At 38.3% G+C, this 24,227-nt stretch overlaps 2 protein-coding genes across 4 annotated transcripts in view; one reads left to right on the forward strand and one right to left on the reverse strand.

Moving 5' to 3' along the window:
* The window catches only part of CMSS1 (cms1 ribosomal small subunit homolog), a 345,956-nt gene that overhangs the window by 11,849 nt on the left and 309,880 nt on the right, over positions 1-24,227 (forward strand). The window lies entirely within an intron of this gene.
* FILIP1L (filamin A interacting protein 1 like) overlaps positions 1-24,227 on the reverse strand; it is a 269,373-nt gene that overhangs the window by 1,301 nt on the left and 243,845 nt on the right. The window contains exon 5 of one of the 2 annotated variants that reach the window (XM_012743068.2): positions 17,527-20,302. In XM_012743068.2, the coding sequence (XP_012598522.2) occupies positions 17,527-20,302 (2,776 nt within the window). Of the gene's footprint in view, positions 1-15,772; positions 20,303-24,227 lie in introns of those variants that run through there. The other variant, XM_012743073.3, reaches the window with a different exon arrangement.

Below are 24,227 nucleotides of genomic sequence, written 5' to 3' on the forward strand. Positions count from 1 at the left end.
TGTAGTGATAAAGTGCAGTGCCTTTACCTTTTCCTGTACACATTCACTTTTTTATGTGTATATAAGATTTTAATTTTATTTCAGTGTCTCAGAAATATAGTCTGATGTTATTGGGTTTCAGTACTGACTTCACTTGAATACAGATTTTTAACTCTTAACCATTGAACATTTAGTCAAAATGTATATTAGATATTTAAAGAAAATGAAATAGAACGCCCTATTCTATTCATTTTAGAATAGACTAGAATGAAAAACATCAGAATGCATTACATGTAGTAAGTAAGGCTAAGTACTGTTTTGTGAATATTGCTTCAGTTGATACATGTGTGTGTAGGCATACACACCCACACGCCAGGTTATATGATACCATATATTTATTATTGAGGGCCATAGGTGATAGCAAAGAGTTTGAAATCCACTGAACTAGAAGAAAGGGAGGTGCTTGGTATGAAGTTAGGTATTTACTGCTGGAATTGCTAACAAGATAATATAAAGTTTCGGAAATGTTCTTTTGTAAGGGACTACAAATATATTCATACTTAATGAAAGATGCAATAGCAATTAGAACTTTGTCACATTCACCTATTTAAAATGCCTCTGAACTTTTATAGCAACTTAAAAATGATTTTCAAATAAACACTACATAAACGTAGCTAAAAATATGGATCTTTCAGTTAAGGCTAAGCTACATATGGAATATGCTTTCTTTTGGTACATTTAGTTAATATTCTCAATGCCTAGGTACTAGAAGAGTGTCTTTGGCTTTAGTATTCTTACTGACTTTTTTTGTGCTTAATCCTAAACATGGCAAATGAGATGTTGATACTCTGATAGCAGTGTCCTCTTTATCTAAATGGTGTTACTACCTTTCAACTTGACCTCATGGTCTCATCTTCAGTACTAAAGTGTTTCTTCAACATTTTGCCTCTCAAATACATAAAGGGTTTGTTTGTTTGTTTGTTTGTTTGTTTGTTTGTTTAAGTAATGAAACTCAGTGCCTCAGTAAGGGTTTGGTAAGATGGACAGCTTTGGTGATGATTATGGGAGCAGTTTGTTAGTGTGTATCAAGAACCTGAAAACACACTCTGACTTAGTTTATTGTTAGGGATCCTTTCTAGGAAATATTCAGAGAGGCAGGCAAGGATATCTGATTTAGCATTATTTATAACAGTGAAAAATAGATAGTCTAAAACTCTAGCAATCAGGGTGCTATAACTGAATTACAGTATAATCATATGAAAATATTATGCTATCTTTAATTAATGATGCTTTTGAAGATAAAGGAAAGTGCTTACTTAGAAGTGTTAAAAGCAGGATTAAAAACTATATACGTGCTTTAAATGTTTATGTGTGAAGAGAAAATACTACATTTTGTATTCTCCACATTTTCTGTGGTAAGTATACAATTAGAAAAAGCAACATTAGATTATATTAAGAGATAGAAAATGAAGGGAACACCTCAGAGATCAGAACATTTCTATGGGCATCAACTATATTATCCAAACCATGAGTGGTAGAAGCTGCAGTTGAAATCAGTGGTGGACTGACTTAATCAAGTCTGCTGATATTGTGACCATTACATTAATAATAGCCTTTACAAGATAGGTTTCTGTGATATCCTGTAACTTCATCAAGATTAAAGTGGTTCTCCAATTTGGTGTACAAAAATCTATGTTGGATGTTGGGATCCTATTTAAATTGTAGATTCCTGGACTTTACCCTGAGACATTGTAATTCATTTGTCTATAGATGTGCCCAGGAATCCACATTTTTAACAAATACTCTCAGGGTGCTTTACTGTGATGCAGGTGGTCGGCCTACTACACTTTGAGAAATGCTGCCATAGTTGAAATTCCTTTAGATATAAGTTTTAAGTTTTCTTTCACCTGGAACTCTGGCCTACCTACCTGGGTATGCATAGTTAAGCACTGTGAAAGGCCAGGGCATTATGGCCTAGTGGTGACCTAAAAGAATGTTCATGAGAATCATCTGTAGGATTTTTAAAACACAACAGATGCCCAGACCCCATCTCAGAACCTGTAGATTGTCTAGGAATGGGTGAGAGGCATGTGAATTTTTAATAAGCATCACAGGTTATTAAGTTTGTCTGATTAACCAATTGGCAGAAACATGGTATTGGTGGAGCTTATTTCTTTTAAGCAACACTGGTATGTTTTGGTGAAGACAATGTGGCTTGGTATGGTGGTCACTGATAGGGCCAGCTGCCAGAAAGTTCTTGGGTTCCTACTGTTTCTATACCATTGGTGTACAAATTTTTCATGTTTTCTTGGTAATTCTGATTTCACTACATAGTTTTTATCTCTAGATGGCAGCAAAGGCTAGTTATTTTAGTAAGACAACCCTAAATGTCATTCCCAAATCTTAAAAGAAAAAATGATGTTTTTTTCTTGCATGAATTTTATACTTGGACATGTTTCAGTAAATGAACTATGGAGCATTAAAATGTGTCATCTCTTGGATCATTTTTATAGAGCATTATGTCAAATAGCCCCAAGAAAGTTTTATCCAAATTTGGAATGCATATTGCAAGAGGAATCCATGCATAAGGCTCTTTTAAGACCACACAGTGAATGTTCTGTTCAGAGTTGGAGGCTCCTGGGTTTCATCAAAAAGCAGATGTCTTGGAGGAGATTAAGTAAGTTGGAAAGCTCATTCATAGAAAAAAAAAAAACAACTTAAACAAATGCTAACTTAATTCAACATGGAGTTTGGGATTTGGAATGAATTACAAATCTAAAGGATGCTGAGCTCAATGAGGCAGAAGCAGTGGTTCTATTAGGGAGCAGTGGAAAGAAGAGGAGTATATTTGTGGAATATATTCATTAAATTCTAAAAGTGTCGGTTTGTTTTGTCCATAAGTTCTAAAAAGAAACCTAGCAGTCTGCAGACTCCCTGGTTATGGTAAGTCATTAGATAGCATTGAGCCATAGTGCTCAAAAGAAGTTTAGAAAGGTGAAATGTTTTCAGTTTTATTCAAAGTGTCTGTTCTATAGCCCAGTTTCTACATGACCCTTGTGTGCTTCACATTATCATGAAAGCAGACATCTAAAAATATACCAGAACAAAATCAGCATTTATGGGGAAGCTGTCAGATCCTAGTTAGACAGCTGGAGTCAGGATGTTTCCTTTTCTCAAAATGAAATTAATTTTGTAAGTGCTTTGAACTTTTTGGAGATGTATTCGCAACATACTGTGTAAGAAAGTAGTGTACCCTCAGGAGTGGTCGTGACTTTAGGGACGGCAGGGCCCGTCATCACACCTTAGCTCTAGAAGTTGAGAAGTTCAAGACTCCCAAAACCTTTGGTCATTTTGATTTGTGGTAATTGATGTGGAGTGGGAGCAGGGGGGTGTGGATTCAGAGCTGCCTAACTCTCCCAGGGACTCAGCTGTGGAATGCTTGGTCAAGGCCATGTATTATCAGAATGACAGTCTTTTTGTTTTTATCTCAGTGTTTAATGGGAAAGTACATAAGTAATGATGATTGATATGGTGATGAAAAGGAGGAAATGGAGAAAAATATCTAAACTGGAGAAAAATATCTTTGAAATATTTTTTTTTTTCTTTTGTCTTTTATATTGTTTGGCAAATCACTACTAATTTGTTGTGGGGGGGGAATGGAAATAATAGATAATGAATATGGCACATAGCCCAAAATTTCATATGCTTTTTCTCTTGATTTTCTCAGAACTTCCCTATTACCAGCTTTGTCACTAAAAGTTTTATAGTTTTATATGGCAATGCGTCCTTCAAAGGGAAACCTGTTTGATCAGCTTGTCCCATTCGCCTCCTGAGAGAACATTTGGTTTTACAGTGTTCCACTGCTGTGACTGACATTAAAGAGTTGTCTGGTTCCTGAGATGTAGGTTAGAGTAAACTGGTGTCTTTATTCTATAATGTAGCATGGTTTGTGGTTGAACCTAGTCACCTCCCAATCTCTGTTTTTGTGGAAATTACACAATAGGCAGTAAGGGCAATCCATGAATAAACATTGAAATACAGTTTGCAAAATCCTCCCTAACCCACTTGTTTCCATTTTGTGCTAGACACATAGCATCCCATGTAGAATTATTATGTTAAAATAAAATACACTAACCTTTAATAGTTATCTTCCTTGTTTATTATATTTCTTTTTATTCATCTGCCAAGTTTTTGTTTCTTTTTCCTTTTTTTGGAGGCAGAGTCTTGCTCTGTTGCCTGGGCTAGAATGCCATGGCGTCAGCCTAGTTCACAGCAACCTCAAACTCCTGGGCTTAAGCAATCCTCTTGCCTCAACCTCCAGGGTAGCTGGGACTACAGGCATGTGCCACCATGCCCAGCTAATTTTTTCTATATATTTTTAGTTGTCTAGCTAATTTCTTTCTATTTTTAGTAGAGACAGGGTATTGCTCTTGCTCAGGCTAGTCTTGAACTCCTGACCTCGAATGATCCTCCTGCCTCAGCCTCCTAGAATGCTAGGATTACAGATATGAGCCACTGTGCCCTCCGCCCAGCCTGTCTAGTTTTTCTTTCACCTAAGTTTTTTTTTTTTTTGACACCTTTTCTCCTCACTGTTCTCCCCACCCCACTCCCCATTTCTTCATTTGCACCTGCCTAATTTTTTACTCTCAGGCTTACATCTTGGGTTAGTAGCTAGAGCACAGGATGTGCAGCTTGTATGGATTATACCTTTTAGTTTTGGCACTAAATAAGCTGTGTATCCTTGAGCAACTATTTAGCCAGTGCAAACCTCAGTGTCCTCATCTATAACTTTCATCTGGGGTTTAAAATACCTACTTGCAAGTGTTCTTTGGGAAGTGCAGATAGTGTGTAGGAAAGTCCATGGCCCATCTAAAGTGTTGGGTGTTAGTTGTTACTATTTTTATCATTATTATCATCTTTGTCCTTATATTTTCCTTAAGAAACCTGTTTCTTGATCATAATACTAAATTCTTTGATTGTTTTACTTTTCTTGTTTTTTTGCTTTAACACTTGTTTTACCATCTCTCCAATTAGTTATTGGAGATGAACTTCCAAGTATAAGAGTTGAGGCATCTGAATAAGCAGTGCTGATTCTGGGCTGTCTCTCTAACCACTTTTGGGCCAGAAAAGGCCCCCCCCTTCACACACCCTTTCCCCCTCCTTATACTACTTGGTCTTGTCATTGAGAATCTTTCGTTTTTAGAGTTCACCTGGTTAGGATAGAGTTATCCTTTCCTATGTTTTCATATCGTTTAATTGTTTGAAAAATGAAGTAGTTCTGCCATATCACCTGTAAAGTCCTTTGGCCCTGACATTCTGGGGTTCTATGAAAAGAACAAATACAAGCCAGCTCTGGCCCCCAGGTGTGTTGTTAACCATGTGAGCCTTTGTTGAACACCTACTATGAACAATATCTAAGTCCTGGGTAGTGTAGGGCAGTGGTTCTTAAGCTTTATATGCTCAGGGAGCTTGTTAAGATGCAGAATCCCTGTATTGGGATTTAAAGGTCTGAGAATGTGAAAGGCTGTAGAGTCAGTCCCAGGTGATTCTGATGACTGCATTTTCAGAAACATTGATATAAGAGTTTCAAAAAGAAATGACAGTGTGGTATATGTATACTATGGAATACTATTCAATTACAAAAAAAAAAATGATGATCTAACACCTCTTGTATTAACCTGGGTAGAGCTTGAGCCCATCCTTCAAAGCAAGATATCACAAAAATGGAAAAATAAGCACCAAATGTATTCACCATCGAATTGGTGCTAACTGATCAACACTAAGGTGCTCACATGGTAGTAATATTCCTTGGGTGTTGGGAGGGTGGGGGTGGGTAAACTCACAACTAATGGATGTGGTGGGCACTGTATGGGGAAGGGCATGCTTGTAGCCCTGGCTTGGGTGAGACAAAGTCATTACTTGTAACCAAAATGTTTGTACCCCCATAATATCCTGAAATAAAAATAAATAAATAAATGACAGTTGATTCTTGCTCTCAAGGTTATAGTATAGGAAGGGTAACAAATAATTGTAACATGAGGCAGAATGAAGTGGTAGCATAGAAGTACAAACAGAAGTGTTTTAGAAACCCAAAGGAAGACCAAAAAATAAGGAAGGCTATCCAAAGGAAGTGACACATGAAGAATGAGTAGGATTTCAATATGAGGAACAAAGGGAGAAGAACATTCTAGCCCAAGAAACAGCATGAGCAAAGGTGAGAAGGCCCAGTGGTATGTGGGAGGGTAATTAATACTGTGTTCTGGTGAGGGTGCAGGGTATGCCCAGAGTTTCAAAGGGAAATGAGGTAAGAGATGAAGGCCATTGTAGAAGTTTTGAACTTTGGGCTCTAAATCATGTTAAGTGCTGTTTTTGGGATGCCAGAGAATAGCCATCATCATAATGGTTTTTAAAGTGAAGGTTGTCTTAGAGCAGTGAGTTAGTTAAATGTAGTCGATTAACTATCTTATGTTACTGTCTATACTAAGGTCTGGACTTGGGGAGTAGTAGCACAAATAAGGACAGAGGACAGAAAAAGAAATAACAGGGCAGAGTGACTGATTGAATCTGGAGGACAAGCAGAGAAGTGAGAAGGGCTCCCAGATGTTAAGTCTGGGTGAGGGAATGGTGATAGACCATGACCAGAAGTGGGACAAAGAACAATTCAAGAGAGAGAGTGTATTGGTTTGTGGGCACATGCTAAGTTTGAAGTGTAGGTGGACCTTCTATGTGGAACTGTTTGGTAGGATTGAAATTGTGGAGATGTTGTTTGAGGATCATCATAGAGAAACTGTTCATACCATTTAAGTGGCTGAGGCAGCCCAGGAAGAAAGTGTAATATTCAGCCTCACCTGCCACTCATTTTCTCTTCCACCGTAAGTACTTCCACATCCCTTTTCCAGAGCCTGAGTGGTGAATTTTGTTGGGCCTTACCATGTACCCACATCTCTGCACAGGGCCACCCGATCTTACTAATAAGTTAGTGTAGCTAGTTCTGAGAACAGCTCTCTAAGGAGGCATTTCTTCCCATTACTTGAACAATGCATAGTGACTGAACCATTGTCCAGACACTGATTGACCTGCTGGGGGAAAGGAAATCCTGCCCCTCTCCTCCAGTGACCTGGCTGGCCCCTCAGCCATTGTGTCTGAACCAAGCAGACAAATTACATAAACTTGCACTCTTGGGGGGGATTTGCTACTTCTTGGCACAGGGGCATGCAGTAAGGACAGGATGGCCTCCCCCAAAGCATATTTCCTTCCTCATTGGCAGTCTGAGAAAAAACTGGAATAGGGCCACAGTTGATAGGTTTGCCTAAAAAAATAATAAAATTTGTCCATTGTTCTCCCTGGTCCTCTTAGAAGGTAAACTCAGTGGCCTCAGGAGCATTTATATTTTTCAAAGTTTCTATAATAAATACATATTATCTATAACCAGAAAAAAGTTTTATATAAAATAAATGGGCTGCTTATGTATGTTACTATGAGAAATGTCCTTCTCAGCATGATCCCTACTCCTGTTGCCCTATAGGAATTATCTGTCTGTTATAGACCCTTTGAGTATCTGTTGCAGTTTTTAGTTAACTCCTTTTTCTGTAAAACTGTGTTTTTTTTTAAGGCTTCAAAAGTGACTGATATCAATGAATTCAGGCAAGAACACCATTAAAAGGGAAAGAACAGAAAAAAATAGCCTTTTTTTTAAAAGAGAAGAAAATTAAAACCCAGCCAAACCCACTACTAGTGAAGGATAGTAGTGCATTCCTGAGGAATTACTTTGAGTTGTTTGAAGAGTGGCTGTATTAAAGCAGGTTTTCATATGCCTTTAATTATTACAAGCAGGAACATAGGGGAACTTTCCTTTGAATTGACAATTTTTACTTAGGATACTTCCCTGGTTTGCAGTTATAATCTTTCTTGTGAGCAGAATTTGGAGACTGATAAGGTTGTACCCTAACACTTCTCCCTCTGAGCTAGGAAAATACATGGTGCTTATTTTAAAAAATTATTGTGGGAGCATCAGTCTTTCCTTATCAGGTTATGACATTGTTTGAGAAATAGAGGTCCAAAATTAGTGTATACCATCCAGGTAAATTTACTAGGCTTTCTCATAGTCAAAAGTCACATCATATGTGACCTGAGTTGGTGGTGCTTGTCCTTATAGTAGCTAGACCTTGATTGCCTTTCTGAAGGTCTTGGGCCATTACCAGGACTATCAAGGCAGCCACCTACTGGTAAGCTTTGATTTGCATGATTGTGATGCTCCTCACGTAGATCACTTTCACTCACTTGTGTTGCTTTTCTCTCCAGTCATCTCTGAGGCCCATCACATACTTCCTGCTTTGCACATACTGATGGCCTGTCCAAGCTCATTCTTTGTGCTTGGCATTTGTGCCCTTCACTTACAGAATCCTGTCTTAAAATAGAGTGGACACTGGCTGCAACTTCAGGGTTCTCTGAGAACAGTCTCCTGATGATAATGCAAGCTTCTCCATGGTCTTGCTTTCTCCCTTCTCCTATCCTCAGCATAATCACCAGGTCAGTCTTCTGCCTGCTCATTTGTGTGGGGCTTGGCCTCTCACATTTATTATCTCTTGTTACCATGACAATGACTTTAGGGAGGCAGGGAGAGTTGGAAGGAGAGGCAAATCACTATTGGCTATGGTGATCATGGAAGGTTTCAGAAGAGGTGAACTTTTTTCAGTGTATCTTATTTCACTTGATGAGAGATGAGAATTCTATCCAGGCAGAGCCATGGGGAGGAAAAAGGGGAAAGCCCTGCGTATGTTTCAGGCATTCCCAGTATTCTGGATGAAGTGGCAGACTTGTGAGGTGGAGCACAAGGAGGTAACATTAGGCAACCTGTCTATCACCATAGGTAGTGGAAAGGATCAAAGGCAATTTATAATGCTTCCCCTTGCACTGAGGTAGCTTCTCAGTATGTTGCCATGGAAAGAGAACAGGACAACAGAGTCAGACCTTTGTTCAAATCTCAGTTTTGTCACGTATTAACAGAATGACCTGGAGCAACTTTCCTTACGTCTCAGAGTTTTAATTTATTTACCTCTGAAATTGTGATAATACCCACTTTATAAGGGTGTTGTAAAATGAAATAATACTGTATAAAGAATTAGTTTTTTCCCCCTCTGTTGTGTTACCTCACTACCCAGAAGCCTTCTGTGAGGAATGACACAGGCTCCCTAGCACTGTATTCATGGTTCTTCACAGTCTGACTAGACTGTGCCCTTCAAGCCGTACCCTGCTCCAACCATCTCAATTCCAGCCGCATTGCACTGCTTATTTTTCCTTGAACCTTGGTTGTCAGCCCTCCTGCCTGCCCCCACACCTCTGCTTGTGGGGACCTTTTTGGAACACCTTTTTGTCTTCTTTCTATTCCAGTCTTCCTTACCCTCCAGGCCCTGCTCAGTTCTCATCTGTTTCTGAAACCTGACCCCAAAGTAACCTGCTCCTCCTCCAAACTCCTATGGTATTTACTTACTGTCTATATACAATTCCTTCTCTGTGTTATGCTCATTGTTACCTTTTAAGGTAGTCCTTAACTCCTGCCTTAGATTTCAAACCTTAACACCTGCATAGCTGCCTATCACAACAATAAGCAATTTCAGGTGCTTCGTAAATATATTCGATAATTCATTTTTGTAGGTGATTCTTTGAAGAATGAAGAAAGTCTGTATCCTAATCGAGTCTAATCATGACTGTGTTGGCTATAAGCTAATACAGAGGAAATTGAAACTTCTTAGAGAGGAGGACTCTTTAGAAAACTCTAAAGTGTAAACAGAAAGTTTTCCCTAAAGTTCTTGGGATTCCTGCTGAAACCCATTTAAACCAAAGTAGTTGGCGGTCCAGGCTCTTTATATCTCCCAAATGCACATGAGAAATGGAAAGCTCTAGTTCATCTGAAAACTCTAGTTTATAATATGGTATCTTAGACACAGGTGCAAGGTACTAATACAAATATAAATGTCCAAATATGTGTATGCTGGGACAATCTGTCCAGGGAGTGGAAACAATCCTTGTGCAACAGAACTCTTCAGAGCAGATTTTATAAGTGGCTTTGGGGCTTACGTTTAGTCAGATTCAAGATTCTGCTCTCTACACATCAGACATAAGAGCTTTCAAATGAGTTGTCAAATTTTTCCTGTAGCAAGTTATGTAAAAGTGGAATCGACTTATAGAGTCAGTTGATCTCTCTCTCTCTAATGCAGTGGTTTTCAATTGGAAGAGGGGTGAGTTTGCATCCAGGGAACCTTTAGCTATATCTGGAAACATTTTTGTCATAGTTTGGGGATGCTCCTAAACGTCCTATAGTGCATAGAACACCTCCACCCTTTCCTTTCCGCCAACAAAGAATTATTGGGTCCAAACTGTCAATAGTCCTGCAGTTCAAAAATTGTTCTAATTGGCGGGGGGGGGCTGGTATGAAAGTTAAAAGAAATTAATTCATAGAATCTTAGAGAAGGTAACATGTTTAGAGACCATCTAGTAGATATGACACCTACAAGTGAGAAAATGAGAAAAAAGTTTAATTTCTAAAGGGAAAGAAACTCATGTAGGTTGTTGGTTTATTTATGTTCCAACTTTATTTCCCCAAAATAATTTTAAATGATTAAAGTAGGATGGAGATACTTAGAATTCAGAAATCATTGGAAGTTAGAACCAGGCTTGATCTTAGAGATCACTAAGTCCAATTCTCTTATTTAACAAAAGTTAAATGATTTGTCCAGGTCCTCACAACTGACTAGAAAAGGAATGAACTAGACCTGGTTTTCTGTTTGCCTGTCCTTAATCACTCCACCTACCTGTATCGTTCTCTATGAAGCCATGTTAATTTAGTGTAATCCTCCTTAATATCCAGTTTATTAGTAGAAATGTACAGTTTCCCACTTGATTAAATGTTGCCTGATACTCTTGTTTCTTGTTTCATTTCCTGGCCAAGGTTAATAAGCTTTTCAAGGGTAGTGAATCTTGGATCTCTGCAGTAACTGCCCCAGTGTTGGGTAGGAGGTAGGCAATTCAGTATGTCACGATCAGTGGATTGATCGATTATGTCCATGTGTTGCTTTGAAGAAAACATTGCATGCCGGGATACTGTGCATGTCACTGAGACACACGAGTTTCATTACATAAGGATTGTTTGCTCACTGAACAGATTGGCCCAGAGCATATGCATATTTGAACATTTATATTTGTATTAGTACATTGTACCTTTATCTCTTTCAAAGATACCACAGTATAAACTACTAGAGTTATTGTTTCTCTCTCTTTTTTTGACCCTTGCCACATCTGTATGAGGTACCACAGTATAAACTAGAGATTTCAGATATGGTCCAGATAAACCATTTTCCATGTGCCTTTGGGAAAAATAAAGGGTCTAGACAATCAACTACCTTTGCCTTGATGGGAGAAAACAATGGTTTCAGTAAGAATTCTAAGAATTTATGAGATAACTCCCTCTACTGTTTAGACCTTTCTAAAGAGTCCTCTCTGAAGAGTCTCAGCTTCCTATTTATTAGCTAATAATCATTACAGGCATGAATGTCCATTAGTAAACCCACCTCTACATATCCAGAGGCCTCAGGAAGGGCTGAGGATGAGGCAGGCTTTGTAGGGTTGTAGGGCCTATATTTTTGTACATTGTTAGTTATCCAAACATGACTAGCCTTTAAAAAGTGAAACAAAACACATGCTGAAAAAAAGAAAGAAAAAGACTATTTTAGGTATAATAACTTCAAAAATATAACAGGACCATTTAGCTATGGGGGGACCTCACTAAAATAAGAAAACTAGTTTTAGGCTTTCAAAAAATTACCTCAAATCAGATCAATTTTATTTCTCTTGACCAATAATTTTGATAATGAAATTTTGAAATGAGTCCATGAGTAAAGAGGATTATCCCTGGGATGTCTGACTGCAATGCCAATAGTTAGCCCAGAGTATATTTTTATAGCAACATTCTAAATGTAAAACCTGGTGTCCTGATGGAATGGTGACAGATTTGTAAGTGCTGCCATGTGAGTGGTGTTAATTTATTATCAAATTATAAAGCACTTAGAGGTGTTCATTTAACTAGCTGGACTCCCTAAGGATTCCTTATTCTGCAGTGCTGCATTTGGGAGATGCCTGCTCTGATGTATTTGACTGCACAAAAGCTTTACCCTTCTTGAAGTAGCTTGAAAAGTGGAAAGGGTCCATCACTTGGAAAGGAAAGGGCTTAGAGTTTAATCTAAATCAAAATGAATTTAAAGGGGGTTTCAGGTTTGGGAACTTCAGCAAACTACTTGTCATCCTTGCTCTTTCTCGAATTTGTTTACTATGCCCTAAGGTGAATGGAGAGCTTTGTTTTGGTTCATCTAACTGCCCTCTTTAATGTATATTCTGGACCATTCCCAAGAAATGCTACAGAGTTAAGTTGAGGGCCTGAGATCTGAGGGGGAAACAGACCTTGTAGGTGTCAGACAGCCTGCTAGAGCTCAGCCAAAGATTCAGGCATCTATGATTTGCTACAGTTATAAAACTGGGAATCTTCCCACCCAATAAAATTGGTAGTTTTTATTGAGCTTTCCTTTTAAATAAAAAGAAAAACCTAGACAGACAATAAGCCTTCTGTTTGTCATGCCAACCACTAGAGGGCAGAATAGTCACATTTCCTGGCACAGGTGTAATTCATTCTAAGAGTGACGCTATAGTCAGAACACATTTGCCAATGCTTATCAATACAGATGTTCCTCAATTTATGATAGGAGTAAATCCAGATAAACCCATTGGAAATTGAAAGTATATTTAATAATACACCTAACCTACAAAAATCATAGCTTTGCCTAGCCTTCCTTAAATGTGCTCAGAACACTTACATTAGTCTACAGTTGGGCAAAATCATCTGCCAGCACAATCCACTGTAGAGCATCAGTTGTTTACCCCCATGATGGTGTGGCTGACTGGGAGCTGCGGTTTGCTGCCTCTGCCCAACATCGTGAGAGAGTATTGGACAGTGTATTGCTAGCCTGAGAAAAGATCAAAATTCAAATACAGTTTCTATGGAATGGGTATCGCTTTTGCACCATCTTAAAGTCGAAAAATCTAAGTCGAACCATATTAAACGGGGACACTTATATGGGAATTTCTAAAACAATGGAATTCCAACATTTTAGGGTGCATACTAATCAGCAGAGGACCTTGCAAAAATGCAGCTTCCTGGGCCCTCCCCCCAGAGATTCTGATTTGATAGCTGTGGGTGGCACTTAATTTTTTTTCTTTTTTTTGAGACAGTCTCACTCTCTTGCCTGAGCTAGAGTGTCGTGGCATCAGCCTAGCTCACAGCAACTTCAAACTCCTGGGCTCAAGCAATCTTCCTGCCTCAGCCTCCCAAGTAGCCGGGACTACATGCGCATGCCACCGTGCCCGGCTAATTTTTTCTATTTTTTTAGTTGTTTGGCTAATTTCTTTCTATTTATAGTAGAGACAGGGTCTCGCTTTTGCTCAGGCTGGTCTCGAACTCCTGAGCTCAAGGGGATCCTCCCGCCTTGGCCTCCCAGAGTGCTAGGATTACAGGCATGAGCTACCGCACCCGGCTGGAACTTGATGTTAATATGAAGAGATTCTCAAACAGGTGTCTTGGATTTTACTTTGAGAAATGTTGCTCTATAAGAGTGTTTGGGGCATGCATTTCTGTCTTTTTAGCTTTTCTCTTGGGATTTCAAAGCAAAATGATTATTTTGGAGGAAAAAACAAAAGAAACTCAAGGTATAGGGAAACTAGAGTGTTGGTTAAAGGTTTTTCCTTGCCTTTGTCTAACATTTTTCAAAGGAAACTCACTTTGTAAATATTCAGAATCAAAGAAGCTACTAAAACATGTTTTTATTTAGAGTTATACTTCAATCAATGAAGATCATAGGTTCCTCAGGCTATAAAATTTGTAATAAAATATCCCTTCTATGAACATCTCACAGTGCCTGTAATTTTATCCTTTGGATATTAGGAAGACATCACGCCAAATGTCTTGGCATTGTTAAGGTATAATTTTGGAGACCTTCTGAGTATATTTTACGTAATCCTGTCATGATCTTGAACAAGTATGGAGATCCTCTTTTATATGCAAAGATTGAACTGTAGCAATGTACAATTTTCTTTTAGTAAGGATGACAATTTTATTTTTGCTAGTGCCCCTAGAGAGCAGCAGGATCCTCTTGGGGAAAGTTTTGCCATTGCTTTTAGGTGGAAAAAGGAATGTGGTAAAATCATTCACTTCTGTGTTAGGTTCCCACAGTTTTCAAAGAGTTAGAGAAATAGTGGGACTGTGAGTCAAATGAAACTGGGTTCTGAAATTGGGACCAATTAGTAAAAGGAAAATATGAGTTTTTCAGCTATACATAAAAATGGTCTATCTTCTATGAGTTTATCATGGACCTCTACCCTCACATATTTCAAGTGAAGATTTTCCAGGGTCTCTTCCTCTCACCTTGGTTTTTAGGGGTGTTTTGTGATTATATGTCAATGAAAAAGGAACTGTAATCTTCTAATCTCTATCTCCCTTCCCCCCACCCCACCTTTTGCACACACAAAGGATATAAGAAATTATTAAAGGCCAAAAATCTAGAATGTGTCATTTTATCTATAATTTTATAGGAAAAAAGATGTTTTGCAGAAATTATGCTGTCTTTATGATGAACTTTAATTAGTGGCACTTTTAGTAATCTATATGTAAATTTTTAATCTGACAGTCTCCTAAAGTTTATTTTGATGCTGATATGAATTTTTTTTTTCTTTTTCTTTTTTTTTTTTTTTGAGGCAGAGTCTCACCTCTTACCTGGGCTAGCGTGCTACGGGGTCAGCCTAGCTCACAGCAGCCTCAAACTCCTGGGCTCAAGGGATCTTCCTGCCTCAGCCTCCCGGGTAGCTGGGACTACAGGCATACGCCACCATGCCCGGCTAATTTTTTCTACTTTTAGTTGTTTGGCTATTTCTTTCTATTTTTATTAGAGACAAGGTCTTGCTCTTGCTCAGGCTGGTCTCGAACTCCTGAGCTCAAGAAATCCTCCTGCCTCGCCTTCCCAGAGTGCTAGGATTACAGGCATGAGCCACCACGCTTGGCCAATGGTGATATGAATTATGCTAAAAGAATCCTCCAAGTAAAGGAACCTCTAAAAGAGAGGTAATCCTTGAAGGTCTGGTAAATTTCCAGTTATGTTAGATTAAGTATTCAGGAAGCCTATTTATAGTTAAAATCTGGAGCAGATGGTGAAATGAGAATTTGTGCATCATAATCATGGAGCACAGGACTTGTAGTGTTTACTCTAGAGAATGGCTGTGGCTAGTATAAGATAAAAAATTGAATCTTTACAAAATGGGTGGGCTGATGAATAGCACGAAGCTACCAAACTCTATTAGTTACAAGTGTGGCAAGAATGGATTTCCCTCCTCCCTCCATCACTTGGGGCAGCTTGGTTGGAACTGGGGTGATGGGAATCCCTTGGCTAGTTATTTATCTGTTTCACCCAGCACCACACAAATATGTTTTCTATTTGTGCCATTATGTGACAAAGTGGGGAAGACTTTGTCCTTTAATTCCAATTTCTGTCGTTTATAATTTTATCATCAGTTGATCAGTGCCTTCCAAAACATTACACAGACCCACTCTTGATTATTAACTAGAAAAAGATCTCAGGCTACAGCAGCAGGAGCAGCAGCATCATTGCCTACTTTGAAAAAGCTAAAATGAGGTATGTTGTGCCTTCCAAAGTTCTAGGCCAAGGTGACTTAAAAATAAAAATAGTTTTGAACAACATTTAGACCATCATGTATTTTGTAATACAGTTGGGTCACAGCCGATTCCCAAGATAAATGTGTTTAAACAGAAGCTTTCTCATTCATCAGTAGCCTCAGCTTTCATCCAGATTTATTTAATGATGATGCAAGCCCACAGTGTTGGTGTTGCAGTTCATCACCATGGAAGTGTTTCTGTCAACAAATCCTGACTTTGCTATCATGAAATTGATTTTGCAGGGAAAAGAAGGATAATTGTGAAAGATTCCTTTTATTCTTAGAGATCTTCATGGTTTGCCTGGATGACTAAATGAATTGTGTTTAAAATCAGTAACTTAGATTTGAAAGAAGTACAATTGACCACACTAAATTAACAGTTATGGGGTTAGAAAAAAGAAAATGGCAGTAAGGTAGTTTGTCCTTTAAAATGTGACTTGGGGACCAGACATAAAATTTAAAATGTTCCTCTGAAAACTTATTCTCTGCTCAGAAGTATAGATTATACTTAGAGTCCCATGAGCCAGGCACCAAACTTTCTAGGATGCTTTCGCTGAATTTTTTTCACCTGCCTTGTAAATTGCATAATAATCACCAAAGAAATTCACAGTGTATTACTTTCTTCAACTATCATACTGTGTGATTTTTTAAAAAATATGCCTTTTCTATAACTTGTGTTCATAACTGTCTTTGGCTTTTATTTGCTTGTTGAGAGGTAAAAAGAACAATTGAAAGTTTCTGAATGCAGTCTCCTTTTAAGCAGGATAGGTAGCACCTACATTAAGTAATCCAAACTGTTTTAAGATCCATATAGGAAAAAGGAATAAGAATGACATTTTTGCTTTGAAGCACTGTGTTCAAGAACTTGTGTCATAGTGGCTGATTCCAGACTTGGTTGTAGACATAAATGTTTTGTGGGGATTTTGGTCTATGGTAGAAATACAGTCAACTCTTGATTGTCATCATAACTTGTATTTCCAAATGTGCTTTCTCTGGCTTCCTATCACATTTCAAAATGTTTTACTTTTACCATCAGCTTATATGTGCTCAAAAAAAGCTAATTATTTAATATCATTTCATTATTATTAGTAAACATTTAGTAAGTTCCTAATATATACTAAGCACTGTGCTGGTCACGAGGGATACTAAGATACATGAAAACATGTGGTTACGTTTGCTCTTGAAAAATCTTACAATTCACTTTGAAATCAAAGAGATGTAAAATTTTTATTTATTTGAACCACTTTCTCCTCTTCTAATATGTGATCAGAAGTTAACTGTAAATGGAGAGTAGGTCCTGTTTGTTTTTGAGGAAGGATTAATAGACATTATAAATAGGAAATAAAATTCTATTGTACATGCAGAACTATAATACAGAATGACCAAAAGAAAATTCAGCAAGCAATGGTAAAAACAACAAATTATTTACTGCTTTATAATGTTAAAGTATTTCACCAAGACAAGTTGCAGTCAAATTAAAGTGAGTTATGGAAAATGAAATACATAAAGATGTATTTTTATAGGTGCAGACTAAATATTTTCCATACTGGTATGTAAATGAAAAGATATACAGTAAGTGCACACTTGATATGACTATGCAGGCAACAGTTAGTTTCAGATCACTCTTGTATAATTCATGCACAAACCTTCCCAAAGTACAAGTTCAGTCAGTCTTTTTGGGGATATGGAGGGATGATTAAAAAAGAATTGGCGTTCCTTGCAAGAATATCAGTATGGACTGGATCAGGGTGAGCGTGGTCAGTTATATATATTACTTACTGTAATTTGTGATTGTCGAGGAAGGGGTGTGGCTGTTGGTGTGATAGTAATACTGCTGGTGACTTTATTGGTTGTTTTGTTTAGTGCCCCGTTAGTTAAGCCTTGAGTTCGGTTATCCTGCAGTGGTGTTGAGGGGCTGGCAGGTCTCACAGGGCTGGCCACAGCTTGCATGTAAGGACTTCCTAAGTGAATGTGGATTTTATTATCCTCAGTAGTTATCACACTTGAACTATTACTGTTTGAACGTTGAAACTGCCATGATGACTGCCGGTCTGGGGAGACTCTGAAAATCGCATGCTTGGCACTAATTTCAATTGGCTCTGGAGAGCGTCCCTGCTCAGGAGAGCTGGCTGAACCAGTCACAGCCAAAACCTGAATAGGTGACATTGTCCTTTCTGGAGTTAAAGAACCACAAGACTCTGGGGTCTGTGCTCTGGCAAAGGTTGCCATAGTAATCGGAGACATGCCTTGCTCTAAATTAATGAGGCCTTCCGTAGAGGGTTTGGATTTCACTGATGTTATGGAGGCATTTTGGAGGATAGTTATCCTTTGCTTTGGGGTGCCACAGTTCGGTATCACTGCAGTGCTCGTGTAAGAGTGAGGGCTCTCTGTGGTCGGACTTGTGATTTCAAGAGTAGCTGTGTTTTGGACATGGTCTGGAGTAACCTTTATATGAAGTGGCTGTCCAGGCGTGTGGCTTAGGACTAGATCTCCAGGTTGCACAAAGTTGCCATTGGGTTTAGTTTGTATTTTTCCATTCTGAGGATGGCTGTCCTTGGATTTCATCCAAGGAATCCATAGCTTCCTGTTAACGGGACAGGGAGTAGATGGGTTGCATTTGAAGGACAGCACAGATTCTTCGTCATTAGGGTCCTCGTCCTGGTCCTCACTCTCCTCATATAACTGACCATTGATGACTGCTCGTTCCAAAGGAATGAGGCTCTTGTAATCAGGTGGTTCATTGTCTGCTGCTTCTGTCTGAACTTCTTTAGAAAATACTTGAGGGTCAGAGATTCTTCTTCCATTGAGATTAGGCCGGAGGCTCTTACTAAAATGTCGGTACCTCTCTAATTCTTTAGTGAGGTTTTCAATCTCTCTTCCTAAATCTCTGTTTCTGTTTTCCTGTTGATTTAGTTTCTTTTGCAGAACTGAGTGATCTCCCTGGAGGTGACATATTAGGTCTTCAGTTGCCATGTATTCATGAATTTTCTCTTTTAATGCATCCACTTCTCTTGAGAGGTGCCCTGACTTAGCTTCTTCTTCTTGAAGCCTCTTGAAAAGCCATTGTTCATGGCTGGACTCTGTCTTTTCTGCTAACTTGTATTTAGCAAGTTCCATTTTTACTTGTTCTAGCTCTTCAGATAAAAATTGTGCTTTGTCTCGTTCATTAGCGTACCTTCGTTCTAGAGTCTCATACTCATCTTCTGTTTTCATGAGGTCATCCTCGATGGCTTTCATATCCTTTAGCTTCAGTTTCAGTCTTTCCACTTCTTGAGAGAGTTCTTTAATCTTATTGTTTTCTTGGTGTAATGCTGTTGTGGATTTACCAGAATCTTGATTTAATTTGTTTTTTAGGAAATCTTTCTCAATTGCTTCTAATGATTGGAGCCTATTTTTCAACATATTAACTTTTGACAGGAGATCATTTCCTTTCTCTTCCTCTGCTTTCAGTTTGTTTTTTAGATCATCTCTCTCCTTGGTTACACTGTACATCTTTTCTTCCACATCAGTTTTAGATTTGAGTGCCCTTTTAGTTTCCTCAATTAACTTCTCAGTAACTGCTGTTACTTTATTTTGCTCCACTTGAAGCTGAGAAGAAGCAGCTTGTAACTTATCTTCAGTTTGCTTTAATTTTTCACTCATTGTTTTCCGCTCATCTACAAGCATTACAGTTAATGTTTTCAGTTTAGTTAAATCCTCTTTTAGGGTGAATTCTGTCTTTTCCAGCCGATTTTCAATAGCTTCAAGCTCTTTGATCCTTACTTTTAAACTCTCCAATTCTTGAGACAACTGCTTTGTGGTCATCCTTTCTTTTTCTAAATTGCATTTCAGAGAATAGCATTCTTGTTTGCTTTTGTTGAAAGCATCTTCTAATTTTTCCAGAGCCATAATTCTTTTACTGAGTTTTTCAACCTCTAGTTTAAAGTCTTTACTTTGTGATGTTTCCTTTTCAAGCCTCTTATTGAGATCTCTGCACTGCTCCTCCATTTTTATAAGCTCTTCATCTTTCCCTTCCATATCTAGTACACGTTTCCTAAGCTCTTCTACTTCCGCCATGATACCAGCATTTCCATATTCTCCCTTGTTGATTTTTTCTTTTATATCTTGCAGCTCCTCTTCTGCTTTTCGTAAAGTCCTGTTTGTCTCTTCCAGCTCATCAATTTGCCGGCTAAGTGCTGCCAGCTTTTGTCGAAGCTGGCGATTTTGACTGTCCTCATTGGTGAGCTTTGCCATAATTGCGTCTTGGTCCTGGTTAAACTTTGTGGTCTGCGTTTGCAGTTCCTTCTCTAGTCTGTTTGCCTTCTGCTCTTCTTCCTGAACTCTGGCTTTAGCAAGGGCTAGTTTGGCATGTGTTTCCTTTGCATTTGTGGTCAGGTCTTGGATTTTCTGTCTTTGAAGGGTGAGCTGTGCCGTCAGTCTTTGTTGTTCATCCACCACCATCAAAGCAAAAGACTTCAACTTGGTCAGCTCCTCTTTCAGGGTGGTGACCCTCTTCTCTTTTTCTTGATCCTTCTTCTCCTGGGACTTGGTTTCTTGATCAATCAGCTTCTTTAATCTGAAAAATACAGGAGTACATTCTAGTTTGCAATTGGTGCTTTAGTAACTTATCAGATTAAACATTTATGTAATTTAGAAAGATCGTATCAGTTTATACAAAATATGCAAAGGAGTTCCTGAATTTGAAGAGGGAGGAGAATCTTGATAAATGGATAACTTACTTTCTTATTTGACTACCATTGATTAGTAATAGTTGCAGGAGCCTTAGAAAAGTAAGGGCAAGAATATTTGGTTTAAATTGCTTGTGCAACATATAATTAGTACATAGTCTAGCCTGAAGGCTGTGAAAATAGGCACAAGCTTGAGATGCAGTTAGACCTGGCTTCAAGACTGACTGGACCTACTCTTACCAGCTAATTAGCCCGAGCAGTTATTTAACATCTGTGAGCCTAAGTTTCCTCATAAGAAAAATGGGACAATAATTATGTTTACCTCAGGGGTTCTTATGAAAACTAAATGAGGTAATTCATCTAAGATTCTCACAGTCCAAGCACACGGTAAGCAACTGATGTTAGTTGTTGCTGTTGTTCTTTTGTTATTCATCTGATTATTATATTTATCAAATGGTTTGCTTGAACCAAAATATGCAGTATATTAATGTTTAATGCTCAACACCCTGATTCTTAATTAAGATAAAATTTTATTCGCGTTGCTTAGAAATTATGTACTTCACTGATGCACCTTTTCTGCAAATTAAAACTTGGTTTGTACTAGCATGACATTATTCTAGAAACCATTCACGTATATCTTATACTAAGTGGATGGCAGTTAAATGAGAGGAATTGAGAAGCAGCATCTGAATGAGTTTGGAGTTTTCACAGCATATGGGAAGAACATGGGATTTTGTAGTGAAGCGCATATTGATGAGAGTCTGATACTAGACACAATGGAGGAGAAATTTTATTATCAGGAGTATAATAATTCCCACTTAAATGGTGAGATTATAACATGCCATTTGTTTCTTTATGTTTTAAATTTGTCAGCATAACAGAAGGGCATTTTACGTGCAGTATAAACTATTTCTTCTACCTCAGTAGTGAGGTCGCAGTTTTAAATTTGTGGAACTCTTAATTATACTGGAATGAGCTGATTATAGAGCATATAATTATAGCCTTGCTGTATTGTTATACAGAAGCTAAAATAGGATGGAATCCCTGAAGAATTGAACTAAAGGACTTGTCATGAATGAAAAGTTATAAATATTTGCTTTCATAATACTTTAATAAATCTTTTCTGTTAGGAATGAATTAATTATCCAATGAATGTCCGTAGTCTTTGTCACATAACTTTCTTTTTGAAAGTTTTTAAGGATTTGAGAGGACATTTGAAAAGGAAACTAATTTGGGACAGTGTTCTTAGAAATAGAGTCCTTTTTGAGATCCTAATCTGTTCTTTTATGTAATTACACTACAGAGGAGGAACATGTTTTATATAATTGTATAATGTAATAATTCCCAAACTTTTTTGTGGGAATCTTTTAGTTTTTTTCTGTTTTGAGAACATAACAGGAGGCTGACTCAAGAGCTGTGGCCTGTGAAATTCAGAAGAGGCAAGATGCTGGGGTGGGGTTGATGATGATCTCATCCATGGCCTTGGCTAGAGGCTTGCCCCGTGGCTTCTGGCTATGCCCCACTCCCTATTTGAGACCCTGGAAGCCTGAGTAGGTAAACATGGCAGCTTCTTTCTAAATGGTCATGAGACTTCTCAACCAAGTGGCAGAGTCCACAGGTAAGCTGCTTTGGTGGTGAAATAGTTAACAGAAACTTTGGTGAAGTACTTTTTCATTGTGCCTTAGCATTAGAATTCAATTTAATGATTTTGACAATGCGTTGAGCATAATTGCAGTGAAATATTTTCCCTTCTCTACACCACAGTTCTTATTACAGTTTTATTAAAGAACAGTTTCACAAAAACTTGTAAGGACTTCTTTTCCACTTATTAAATAATAACATGTGCTATTTCATTTTTATGAGAAGTGGGTGTGTTTTCTTAAGATATAAGGGAGGGAAGATTATTTTGTAGTATAATGAAAGAGCATTAAAGTGGAATGGTGATTAGTGAATATTGGCAGTGCAGTAACTTGCAAAAAGTGTTTTGAAAAAGTTTCAATTGCTTCCATTTTGTTCAATGATTTCAAGCAGCAAACGTGATGCATCTGTTTCACATGATGCAGATGTGATGCATTTTTTTCATGGTTATTGTAAATTGGCTGACACCCGCATCTGCTCCCCAAGCTCCATCTTATAAGGCAGGCACATAAAACTGACTATTTGAATACATTTGCTCGAAGCATTTCTTTACTACTTGTTTCCCAATAACCTGCTACTTCCCTGGGCCACTCCCATGAGGACAGCATAGGACAGTTAGCTGCCTAGTTTGGTAAAGCCTGTCAGGAAGGGAGATAGGAGTTTATATGCAGAAAACCTATACCCCCCACCATCATTTAGAAGCTCAGGACCATGAACTAGGGAGAACTGAGAGCAGGAGGCCTTGATGGAACCTTTTCAGAACCATTTGGGTGCATGTAATGTGTGTGTGTGTGTGTGTGTGTGTGTGTGTGTGTGTGTGTGTGTGTGTGAGAGAGAGAGAGAGAGAGAGAGAGAGAGAGAGAGAGAGAGAGAGAGAGGTGGGTGGGGAGGGAGAGAGATATTGGTTATGCAACTGAATTTGGAGGAACTAGCACTCTGAATGATAGTAATGAATGGGCTTACCCTAAACCACTATTTCTTGCATTATATCCAGGAACATTTGAAGGTTGAAGTGTGAAGTTCGAGGCTGGTGGTTGATGATCTTCAAGAAAGTATAGAGTAAGGAGGGTACAGAGTTGAGGCTCCTAAGCCTGCTTCTTTCTTTAAGTAGGATTGATTGGGTTTTAGACAAAATAATAACTTAATTTGCTTTCTCCATTATTTTTCTTTGCACATTTAACAGGTTTTAGGCGTTGATACTGATGGACTCTATATGCTAATACACACTAGCATGGATTCTAGGTTTGCTAGCTAAAGCAGATTTTGATAGCTTTTAACCAGAATTCTCATTACTTTGAAAGTAGTGTAGACCTTGAGATGCATAACTCTCCATATCTGAAATTCATCCCATCAGAGTTATGTAGTCAAATTATGACTCCTTTTTCCATTAATAATTCCAATTAATGTGCCCTTAGGTGAGGATATTGTATAATCTATGCCAGGGTTTCTCCAACCACAGCACTATTAATATTTTGGGCCAGATAATTTTTTGTTGTGGAGGTCATGTGCAATATAAGATGTTTAGCAGTATCCTCCAGACATTAAAAATGTCTCCAGACATTGTCATATGTCTCCTGGGGGGAAAAATCACCTCCATTTGAGAACCACTGGTCTATGTATGTGTAGGTATGTGTGTGGGTCTTTATGGGCATGTACATATGTTAGTCTATCGTTAGAAGTTAGAGTCCATAGTTCTGCCTTACTCAGCTTTAAGTAGGTGCAACAGAAAGTTGCTACCTGAATGACATGTACACCTGGTGATTGTATCTTCCCTGTTGAAGGTCTTTATCAGTGTTTCTCACAGTTTAATGTGCATTTGAATCACCTGGGAATCTTGTTAAACTGCAAATTCCAATTCAGTAGGTCTGGGGTTAAGCCTCACAGTTAGCATTGTAACAAGCCCCCAGATGATACCAAGTCTGCTGGCCCTTGGACTGATTATGGATAGCAAGGCTTTACTATTTACATGTCAGATGTTTCCTGGAAATGGAATTCTGGCTGAATATTAACTCAGGCAATTGTTGTTCATTATTGATTATATCCCAGTCTGAGGTATATATAGCCTGTATTCCTGACCTATGTGGCCACCTACTTTTTACCTGAGGACATCAGGTAGGAGAAGAGGACTAAATTAACTGAACTATGTCCATATTTCTGGAAAAATATGACTTAAAA

Source organism: Microcebus murinus, chromosome 1, assembly GCF_040939455.1.
Source record: "Microcebus murinus isolate Inina chromosome 1, M.murinus_Inina_mat1.0, whole genome shotgun sequence".
NCBI lineage: Eukaryota > Metazoa > Chordata > Mammalia > Primates > Cheirogaleidae > Microcebus > Microcebus murinus.